The following is an 11,611-nucleotide window of genomic DNA, read 5'->3' as shown; positions in this document are numbered from 1 at the left end:
ATAAACTTGGGAGCTCTTCGACCAGCGAAGGATCACTATTTGAAATGCCAATCACATTTGTGTATTCCGGCGCAGAAGCGGCCATCCAACCCCACCTTAGAGGCTCACTTACTAAAAGTGAGAAGAAACTATAGTCTCCACCCTAAGCCCCACCTTCCGGTCAGGAGAGCGCCGCTGCGAGAGCGTGAGGTGACGTCACTTCCGCCGCGCCTCGGGGCGGGAGCAAGATGGACGCTCTGAGGGCTCGTGAGCAGCTGCGGCGGCGATACCTCATCCCGTTGGACGCCGAGGCCCAGCTGAGTAGCGAGGGCGACGCCGCGCCGGGTGAGGCACTCTCCCCAGGGTGCGCTCCGAGGTGCCCGGAGGCGAGGCGTCCGGAGACTGCTGGCCCCGCGGGCTTTCCCCCGCCCGCTCCAGTCAGGAGGTTCCGGGTTTTGGTTTCCGAGGCTGTAATGGTTACAAAGTCGTTTTGAAAGTCGGGTGTTTATTGTCGTAAAAGGTCCTTAGAGTTTACGTAGCCCCACGAGTCTTCATGTCAGCTGCCTTCAGAATCCCCTGGAGTGGTGGTGTACAAAACGTTTGCTACCTGTTTGGGAAAGCAGGAGTTAGCTGAACAAGTGTAACTCATAAAGCAAGAAAGAACAATGTAAAAGAGCTAAGTATGCTACTCATTCTATTGCATGAAAAGGTATATTGGCCCACAGGTACCAGTTTGGGCTGAGTAGCTTGGGACAGCTTCATGGAAAGCGTAACGTTGAGTTGAAAGGCAGTAAGGCTTAGGTCACCCTGAGTTGGAGCCAATTCGATGACACGTAACGGCCACAGCAGGGCTTGGGTAGGTGAGAAAGAGGCATTCCAGAAAAGGTAGGGGATAGTGGTGTGGGGAATGAATAAAGGCATGGCATTACAACGTAGTAGAGACCTGTCAGGCGGAAGAGATGTGTATGAAGAATAGTGAGAAATAAACCAGAAGAAGAAAACAACACACAGCCGTTAGAGGTATTTATTAAATGAATGAATGGAATGAAGTTTTCATTAGAGGATGGAGGAACTGGAGGCAGAGGAACCAGCCAGGTAGCTTTGCCATTATCCATGTGGGAGGAGACGAGGGATTGTACCAGACTGCTGACAGATATGTAAAAAGTATATGGAAAAATAAACCACTAGTGACAATAGATAGAAGCATCCGAGGAAATACAATCCTCATGATTGGGATTGGAGATAAATCCATTCGCCTTGGGAGACCAGAGTACTGGGTGTTTTGAGATTTCATGACTGTTAAGGGGTTTTAAAAGTACCCTCTTCCACCATATTTTTTAAATCTCCCATGAAACAAATTATTCTATGCTCGAGGAGTCTTCAGTTTATTAGCTGAAAGACTAAGATTTGGGCAACTGCCTCTCTTCCTCACTACCATTCCTCATTCTTCCCCTTCTCTACGATCCCCTGTTGCCTATTCCCATTGCCTTCCCCTCACTATCTTCTTTACTAAAGATAATTTGTAATTTGTTAAAATAAGAAATAATGTTTTATTACTAATTAAACCAAGGCAAACTCTACTGTGGTTCCAAATAAATCATTTATTGTTTTTTTTTTTTTTTTTTTTTAAATATGCTACCTGTTTGCCTGTAGCTGTTAAAACGAAACATACTCACCAGTTTACTCCTAAGAACTTTTCAAAGGGAAATACTGGGACAAGTACCCAAAGACGTTTGTGCCAAGTGTTTTACCGTGGCATTGCATGTAATTCCAAATAACTGCAAATACCCGATTGCCCCGTGAGCAGAGCTGGTTAAATACACTGGAGTATATCTGTACGTGAGACACCAGGCTGACTCTTTTTGGACAAGCGTGGAAGACTTTCAAAGGGAGTGCAGAACTATGTTACTACCAGTTGGGTACAAAACAGATAACCTGTGTTGTGTGTTAATACCTCTGGAAGGATTGAGGAGCCGTTGGCATTGGTGGATGCCTCTGGGAAGTGCAGTTAGGATGGGAGAGAGTGCCTGGACCAGGTGCATTCATTACTGTTTCAGAATAAAACAGCATGGCCAGGCATGGTGGTTTGTATGTTTTTGAAGGTGTGCCCTGTATTATTGACAAGCTCCCCAGGGAATCTCATGAGCAGCTAAAGGCAGAGAACCTGGGATCTAGGCCCCTGATTATTGGCAGAACTGAGAGAGAACATGTCACAGTCACCTGGGGAATTTGTTAAAAGGAACTCCTCTGACCCATTCTTTCAAATCTGATTCCAAATGGAAGAAAACACTTGTCTCTCACCTGCCTAGACAGGGCCGGGCTAGGACTAGAACTCTACTGCACCCTTCCCACTTTTGTGTATGTTTAAAATAATTGAAACATTTAGTTTATAAGGAGCACTCTTAATAGATTGCAAGGAGCACTCTTAATAGATTGCAAGCCCATGTTGTGCTTTAATGTTTGCCTTTTGCATGTTTCTTAATTAGCAAGACTTAATTATCCTCCCCCCCCCTTTTTTTTTTTTGGCTTCAAAGAACAAGTTTGTTTTCTCACAATTTAGGAGGTTGGGAGTCTGAATGCAGGGCACCAGCTCTAAGGGAAAGCTCTCTGTTGGCGCTGGGAAGCATCCTTGTCTCAGCTGCTCTGGCCCCGGTATCGTTCGGTTCATTGGTGGTCTTCCTGAGCCATCATTTGTGCTTCCTCCTGTGCCTAATCTGTTCTTTTTATATCTCAGAAGGGATTAGGTTAAGATATGCCCTATGCTAATTAGCCTCATTAACATAACCAAGAGAACCCTGTTCCCTAATGGGCTTACGTCCAGGCTATGCTGCTATTGTTTGGTGCCACTGAGTCAAAACAGACTCAGAAGGACTTGATGTGACAGAGTAGAACTGCACTTCCTAGAGTTTTTTAGGCTGTAATCTTTATGGGAGGAGCCTCTGGTGGCGTAGTACCATTTGACTGCTAACCAGAAGGCCGATGGTTCAAACCCACCAGCCACTCCTTGGAAGGAAGCTTGGGCAGTCTACTTCTGTAGTGATACCACCTCGGAAACTCAAGGAGGGGTTGTTATGAGTCAGATCCGCCTCAGCGGCAGTGAGTTTGGTTTTTGGTTTTCTGGTAGTGGAGTGGTTAAGCACTTGGCTGCTAACAGGAAAGTAGGTGCTTCATGGGAGGAAGATGTGGCAGTGTGTTTCTGTAAAGATTACAGTCTTAGAAATCCTATGAGGCAGTTCTGCTCTGTCCCATAGGGTTGCTGTGAGTTGGATTCGACTCAATGGAAAGTGAGTTTGGTGCAGATCACCAAGTCTTTCTCTCATGGAGCCACTGGGTAAGTTTGAACCACCAACCTTTTGGTTAACAGCTGAAACTTAACTGTTGTGCTACCAGGGCTCCTTTCCACAGGTATAGGGGTGTTTTGGTTCCCTGGTGCTGCAGAAGATATACCACAAATGGTATGGCTTTAACAAACAGGAGTTCATTCTCTTACAGTTTTGGAGGCTGTAAATCTGAGTTCAAAGTGCCAGGCTCTAGGGGCTGGGTGAAAGTCCTTCAAGCTTGGGCTTCAGCTCTGCCTCCTGCTCCTGGCCCACTGAAGCTGGAGGCTTTTCTTCATTCATGCAGCTGCTGGCTGCTGAGGCTGACAAGCCCAAAGTTGACAAGTAAAAACACACAGTCTGATATTACCAAACCATATGGCAGGCCATTAATGCAAGTCCGTTGAAAGTCCCAAGGTTGGTAGAACATGGCAGGCTGCTGAACAATGACACAGCTACATGCAGGGTTCAAGCGTGCTATAAGCTAGAGACCATTCCCCAAGGCTTCTTATATATAGGAAGCAGACCACATCCCTAAAGCAGCTCACAGTAGATTCCACCATGGAGTTGATTACCAAACTCATCATGGGAAGTACTACATCTAGCTGCCCAGCCACCCAATCAGGCCTAGCCAAGTTAGCACGGAAACGTAACTACCACAACGGGTTAGGATTCTAACATGTAGTTTTTGGGGGGCACAATTCAATCCATAGTATCTTTTATTTTTTTCTTTATATTCCAGGCCCTAAGGGTGACCCAGGGAACTCTGGTAGTATAGTGCCTAAGGCACTTGACTGTTAACCAGAAGGCTGGTGGTTCAAACCCACCAGCCACTCCTTGGAAGGAAAGTTGGGCAATCTACTTCTGCAGTGATAACATCTCGGAAACCCAAGGAGGGGTCACTCTGACTCAGGTCCAGCTTGATGGCACATAACAACAACAAAAGGGTGACCCAGGGCCATAAGACTAATTACCTTTCAAGAAGCCCTCATGTGATGGTTAAGTGCTTGACTGCTAACCAAAAGCTTGGTTATTTGAAGCCATTAGCTATTCTGTGAGAGAAAAGACCTGGTTATCTGCTACTGGAAAGTTTAAAACCCACTGCCATCGAGTTGATTCCAACTCACATTGACCCCCATTGGGTTTCTGAAGCGATAAATCTTTATGGAAGTAGATTGCCCCATCTTCCTTCCACAGAATGGCTGGTGCGTTTGAACCGCCACCCTTGTGGATAGCAGTCAAATGCCTTAGGTGCAGTGCTACTGGAGCTCCTTACAGCCAAGGAAACTTTAGGGAGCAGCTCTACTCTGTCACATAGGGTCACTGTGAGTCAGAATAGACTTGATGACAGCAATTATCGTAGATGAAATGTGTAACATAATGTAAAAATTCCTACACTACCAGGTGGCATCATGCCTTCAGAGTAACTTAGTATGTAAATTTGATTAAAAATTTTATTTAGAGGAAATGAGTTGATTATTGAGCATATTTTATAGCCACTGGATGGATCTGCACTTTCAGCTTTTCAGTGAGCAGTCAAGCATAAACCATTTGTGACCCCCAGGGACCTTTGTATTATAGCAGGCTCCTAGTTGTTATTTCTGCAAATATAAACCTGTCAGGATGGTTGTGCACAGGAAATCAGGGATGTGGTCGGAGAGGATCCAGAGTTTAGAAAGCTTTGGAAAATGATTTGGTTTAAAATTAGGTGTGCTTTTTCAACATGAAATTCCTGATAAATTGAAATCTCCCCTATTTCCAGAAACCTCTACAGCTGTTGAGAAAAAGGAGAAACCTCTTCCAAGGCTTAATATCCATTCCGGATTCTGGATTTTGACGTCCATTGCTGTGACCTATTATGTTGATTTCTTTAAAACCATTAAAGAAAACATCCACACTAGTAGGTAAGAAGGCTTTATTGCTCACAAGTTAAACACCTTGTCTTTATTTTTCATCTTCTCAGTTGCATTTTTCAACTGAGTGCCTCGGTGAGCACCTCCATTCTGCTAGGCTCTCTGTTGGAGGTGCACTTGACACGAGGATCAAGGAGAGAATATGTGCTCTGGGCACTTACAGCAGAGTGGATGGGATTATCATTTCAGTGTGAATTTAGCACAAATGTATTTCAGAATGGGGAAGGTAATGACATTTGGAAGGTTGTAAGCCAGTTGGGAAAGATGAAGGGGTGAAAACTCCGACTGTAGGCGTTTGTGAAGACAAAGCACAGGTGTAGAGGGGGGAAGGGAAGGAGAATGTGGGGCTGAGAACAGGGTCTCAGTGTTTGTTTTCCCAGGGAGTCATTCCAGTGAACAGGGCTGCTCTGCGTGTAACATATGAAATGTTGCCTGGTCCTGTGCCACGTTGGTGAGCGTTCGTCTGTCTGAATCCACTGTTGGTGCTGTTGTGTCAGTCCATCTCATCGAGGGTTTCCCTCCTCTTCTCTGACTCTCCACCAAACAGGATGCCCTTGGTCTAATAATGTGTCAGAAGTAAGCCTGAGGAGGTCTCCTCATCCTCGCTTTCTCACCATCCTCACTTCTAAGGAGCGTTGTGCTTCTGTTCCTTCTAAGACTGACTTGCTCGTTCTTTGGCCATTTCATGGTAGTCAGCATTCTTCACCAACACCATAATCCAAACGCATCAATTCTTTGATCTTCCTTACTCATTGTCCAGCTTTTGCGTGTATGTGGGGAAAGTAAAAAATCCCATGGCTTGGGTCTGGTGCACCTTAGTGCTCTGGGTCACAGCTTTTCTCTTTAATACTTTCAAAGGTCTTTTGCAACAGATTTGCCCAGTGCAGTATAACCTCTGGTTTCTTGACTGCTGCTTCCATGGGCATTGATTGTGGGTGCAAGTAAAATGAAATCCTTGACAGCCTCAGTCTTTTATTCATTTATCATGATTCTGCTTATTGCGAGGATTTTTGTTTTCTCTGTGTTTGGGCATAATCCATACTGAAGACTGACCTTTGTCAGTAAGGGCTTCACAAGTCATCACCACTTTTGCCAAGCAAGGTTGTATCATCTGCAGGTTGCTATGCATAGTGCAGGTTGTGAGTGAGTCTTCCTCTAATCTCGATGTGGCACTCTTCTTCATACAGTCCAGCTTCTCAGGGTGTTTGTTCAAGAGGCAGAGTCCTTCCTTTACAAAATGTCACAAAGGTGATTGAGACATAGCCAGATTTGAGGACCACTGACCTGGAGGGTCATACTATGTTCAGGCAGTTTTTCCAGTTACTTTTCATATCCTTTCCCATATCTGGGCTGAGTAGCCAAACCAGGATTTTGTGTGAAGATGGGAACTGAAATGAACAAAAAAAGGGATTGTGGTGACACCAGGCTCTTAACTCAGCTCCACGCAGCATTGCTTAACCTTTCCTTCACTCATACTCCCCCAAGGAACCTGCTTTACTCCTGATCAGCCCTGCCCCACCCCATGGAATTTTAATACCACAGACAAACTGTATACGTGCTTATGCGCTGTATGTGGATGGCGTGATGGATAGCCATAGGCAGTGACAAACTGTATATGTGCTTACACGCTGTATGTGGATGGCATGATGGATAGCTATAGGCAGTAAGATTGTTCTTCACTCTGGGAGGAAGGTTACCCCATTGAGGTTGCACACTCCAGCAGAAGAGAGGTCTTTGAAAACTACCCACAGTTGCTGCTGTTAGGTGCTGGCCAGTCAGTTCTTACTCTTAGCAACTCTGTGTATAACAGAATGAAACTGCCGGGTCCTGCGCCATCCTCACAATCCTTGCCGTGTTTGAGCCCTTCATTGCAGCTGCTTTGTCAGTCCATATCATTGAGGGTCTTCCCCTTTCTTGCTGACCCTCTACTTGTTCAAGATGATCTCCTTCTCTAGGGAATGGTCCTTCTGACAACATGGCCAAAGTGCAAGAGATGAAGAAGTCTGGCCAGTCTCACTTCCAAGGAGCATTCAAGCTATATCCTCTCAGACAGATTTGTTCATTTTAGCAGTCCACAGTACATTCAATATTCTTTGCCAACACCACAATTAAAATGCATCAGTTCTTCTCCGGTCTTCCTTATTCATTGTCCGGCTCTTACATGCATATGAGGCGATTGAAATATACCATGGTTTGGGTCAGGCATACCTTAATCTTCAAAATGACATCCTTGCTCTTTAACACCTTAAAGAGGTCTTTTGCAGCAGATTTGCTTAGTGCAGTACATCTTTTGATTTCCTGACTGCTGCTTCCATGAGCATTGATAATGGAACCAAGGCAACAATGCAGTGCACTGCCCTCGAGTTGTATCTGACTCATGGCGACTCCTCCTTGGGTTTCCTAGGCGGTATCACTACGGAAGTAGATTGCCCAGCCTTCCTTCCAAGGATTATGGATCCAATCCAAGTAAAATGAAGTCCTTGACAACTTTGTTCTTTTCTCTGTTTATCACAATGCTGCTTACTGGTCCAGTTGTGAGGATATTTGTTTTCTTTATGTGGAGGTGTAATCCATACTGCAGACTGAAGTCTTTGATCTTCGTCAGTAAGTGCTTCAGGTCTTCACTTTCAGCAAGCAAGGTTGTGTCCTCTGCATATCATCATAGGTCATTAATGATTCTTCCTCCAATCCTGATGCTGTGTTCTTCATAAAGTCTAGCTTCTTGGATGATTTGCTCAGCATACAGGTTGAATAAGTATGGTGACAAGATACAACCCTGACACATTCCCTTCCCGATTCCCTTCCTGATTATAAACCATGCAGTGTCTCCTGGTTCTGTTTGAATGACTGTGTGGTGCCATGAATTACTTAATATGGCTTTTTTAGCTGTGGTCTAGGGCTGGCAGCCAGAAAAGGTAAGGCGGGCAGGGGACAGCTATCAGGTGGCAGGGAGCAGCGGCAGACAGGGCTGGCAAGAACAGGTGGGGGGTAGCCCAGGAAGTGAGTGGAGCGGTTGGAACAGCTAAGGGAGGTGAACTGGTCTGTTGGTTTGTCATACTGTGGTGGCATGATGTTGCTGTGAGGCTGGAGGCTGTGCCAACAGGGGTGCATATGGTGGGCTGGTTTCAGTGGTGCTTCCAGACTGAAATAGACTCAGAAGAAGGAAGAGGGCATCCATTCTCAAAGAATTGGCCAGAAAACCTTAAGAATAGTAGCGAAACACTGTCTGATATATTACTGGAAAATTTTAAGAATAGCCCTGAAACATTGTCCGATACGGTGCCAGAAGATGGTGACCCTCAGATCAGAAGACGCTCAAAATATGACTGGGAAAGAGTTGCCTCATCAGAGTAAAGTCTACCTTAATGATATGGACAAAGTAGAGCTTTTGGGGCCTCCAGTTGCTGAAGTAGCACGCCTCAATATGAGAAGCCAAACCAAAACCCACTGCTGTAGAGTCATATCCGACTCATAGTGACCCCTTCTTGGGTTTCTGAGGTAGTATCACTGCAGAAGTAGATTGCCTAGCCTTCTTTCCGAGGAGGGGCTGGTGGGTTTGAACCGCCAGCCTTCTGGTTATCAGTCAAATGCCTTAGGCACAATGCCAAAGCAGCTGCAAACATCCATTGATAATCAGAACATGGAACGCACAAAGTATGAATCTAGGAAAATTGGAAGTTGTCAAAAATGAAATGGAGCACATGAAGATTGATATCCTAGGCGTTAGTGAGATGAAATGGACTGGTTTTGGCCATTTTGTGTTAGATAACCATATGATATACTATGCTGGGAATGACAAATTGAAAAGGAATGGCGTGGCATTCATCGTCACAAAGAATGTTTCCAGATCTATCCTGAAGTACATTGCTGTCAGTGATAGAATATTATCTATATGCCTACAAGGAAAGCCAGTTAATACTACTGTTACTCAAATTTATACACCAACCACCAAAGCCAAAAATGAGGAAATTGAAGATTTTTACCAACTTCTGCAGTCTGAAATTGACCAGACATGCAATCATGATGTGCTGATTATCGCTGGTGACTGGAACGCAAAAGTCGGAAACAAAGAAGAATCACTGGTAGCTGGAAAAGTTGGCCTTGGAGATAGAAATAATGCTGGAGATTGCATGATAGAATTTTGCAAGACCAACGACTAATTCATTGCAAATACCTTTTTTCAACAACACAAATGAGGCTATACATGTGGACTTCGCCAGATGGAGTGCACAGGAATCAGATTGGCTACATCTGTGGCAAGAGGTGATGGAGAAGCTCAGTGTCTTCGCCCAAAACCAGGCCAGGAGCTCATTGTGGAACCATCAACTGCTCATTTGTGAGTTCAAAGTGAAGTTGAAGACAATTAAAACAAATCCACAACATCCAAAATATTACCTTGATTATATCCCTCCTGAATTTCCAGCCAAAACCAAACTCACTGACATTGAGTGGGTTTCCAAGGTGGTATCACTATGGAAGCCCAGCTTTCCTTCCAAGGAGTGGCTGGTGGGTTTGAACTACCAGGCTTGTGGTTAGCTGCGTGCCTTTCAGCAGGAGGCTTGCTGGCAGAGTGGGGTGCACCTAAGTTCACCTGTCAGCAGATCTAAAAGAATTTTGTAAAACTTGCCTGAGCAGGGCAGAGGCCAGGCCGAGAGGCTAAGGGTCAAAGAGAGGCGTGCCTTTGGACGTGGTTGAATGGAAGCTCTCCTGATCAAAGAGCATATCTGAACCTGAGAATTCCTGAACTTACTTCCCTATTAAACCCCATAAATCATGTGTATTGTCTGTGAACTCTGTGTGGCCATTGCAATGAATTAGCAAACCCAGCAGAAGAAATAGTGTCGTGAGAGGGATGGTTGGTGAAAAGGTTGGAATGTGCTGGCAGGTCTGACCTTGACCTCAGAGGATCTAGCTTTAGACTGTTGATGCTGATAGAGATTCTCTCTCCTCCTCGTGAAGTTAGAGGATGCCGCCCCATGCCCTTTTTGCAGACTGCCTCTTGGTCTATGCACGGGCTGTTTATGAGCACAATTAAGTGTTCTGGAATTCCCATTCTTCACAAGGCTATCTGTAATTTGTTATGATCCACATAATTGAATGCTTTTGCATAGTCAGTAAAACACAGGTAAACATCTTTCTGGTATTCTTTGCTTTCACCCAGGATCAATCCTACATCAGCAATGATATCCCTTATTCCACGTCCCCTTTTGAATCCAGCTTGCATTTCTGGAAGTTTCCTGTCAATATATTGCTGCAACTGGTTTTGAATGGTCTTGTGTGAATGTGATATTAAAATACTGTTTGATAATTTCTACATTCTAGTGGATCACCTTTCTTTGGAATGGGCACAAATATGGTTCTCTTCCAGTTGGCCAGGTAACTGTCTTGCAAATTTCTTGGCATAAATGAGTAAATGCCTCCAGCACAAGCATCTGTTTGTTCAGACATCTCAGTGGGTATTCTGTCAATTCCTAGAGCCTGGTTTTTCGCCAGTTCCTTCCATGTAACCTGGACTTCTTCCTTCAATACAATTGGTTCTTGTTCATATGCCACCTCCTGAAATGGTTGAACATCAAGCAGTTCCTTTTGCCACAGTGACTGTGTGTATTCCTTTCATCTTCCTTTGATGCTTCCTGTATTGTTCAGTATTGTTAGGTGTCATTGGTTCTGACTGATAGTGGTAACTTTGTACAACAGAATAAAACACTGCCTGATCTTACACCATTCTTAAAATCTTTGCTGTGCTTGAGCCCATCATTGTAGCCACTGTGCCAGTCCATCTCATTGAAGGTCTTCTCCTTATTCTCTGACCCTCTACTTTACCAAGCCTGATATCCTTGTCAGAGACTGTACCTCTGACAACATGACCAAAGTAGGTGAGACAAAGTCTGGCCATTCTAATTTCTAAGAAGCATTTAGGCTGCATTTCTTTTAGGACAGATTTGTTCGTTCTTGTGGTAGTCCATGGTATTTTTAGTTATTCTTCACAATTCAAAGGCATCGACTCTTCTTCAGTCCTCCTTATTCATTATCCAAGTTTCACATGCATATGAGGCAGTTGAAAATGCCATGGTTTGGGTTAGGCGCACCTTAGTCTTCAAAGTGACATCTTTGCTCTTTAGCACTTTAAAGAGGTCTTTTGCAGCATGTTTGCCCAGTGCAGTACAATGACTGATTTCTTGATTGTTGCTTCCATGGGTGTTGATAGTGGACCCAAGTAAAAATGCCCATAGAATCTTTAAGTATTGCAACTTGAGGCTAGAATTTTTCCTTCAGTTCTTTCAACTTAAGAAATGCCAAACGTAAAAAAAAAAAAAAAAAGGTGGGGACCAGGTTTGCTGGTCCAGTGGAGCCTGGTGTAACCACTGAGACTATGGCCCCTAGTTGCCCTTCAGGTCTGGA

At 44.6% G+C, this 11,611-nt stretch overlaps 1 protein-coding gene across 1 annotated transcript in view; it reads left to right on the top strand.

Moving 5' to 3' along the window:
- Window positions 1–227: 227 nt before the first annotated feature.
- Window positions 228–11,611, top strand: part of TMEM128 (transmembrane protein 128) — a 16,842-nt gene continuing 5,458 nt past the window's right edge. Inside the window, exons 1-2 of the mRNA XM_007948780.1 lie at window positions 228–324; window positions 5,059–5,200. Of these exons, the coding sequence (XP_007946971.1) occupies window positions 228–324; window positions 5,059–5,200 (239 nt within the window). The remainder of the gene's footprint in view (window positions 325–5,058; window positions 5,201–11,611) is intronic.

The sequence above is a fragment of the Orycteropus afer genome, unplaced genomic scaffold, assembly GCF_000298275.1.
Source record: "Orycteropus afer afer isolate SDZICR_OR568_19922 unplaced genomic scaffold, OryAfe1.0 scaffold00224, whole genome shotgun sequence".
Lineage (NCBI taxonomy): Eukaryota > Metazoa > Chordata > Mammalia > Tubulidentata > Orycteropodidae > Orycteropus > Orycteropus afer.
The sequence above is the reverse complement of the archived record's forward strand: the minus strand, read 5'-3'. Positions and strand labels throughout refer to the sequence as shown.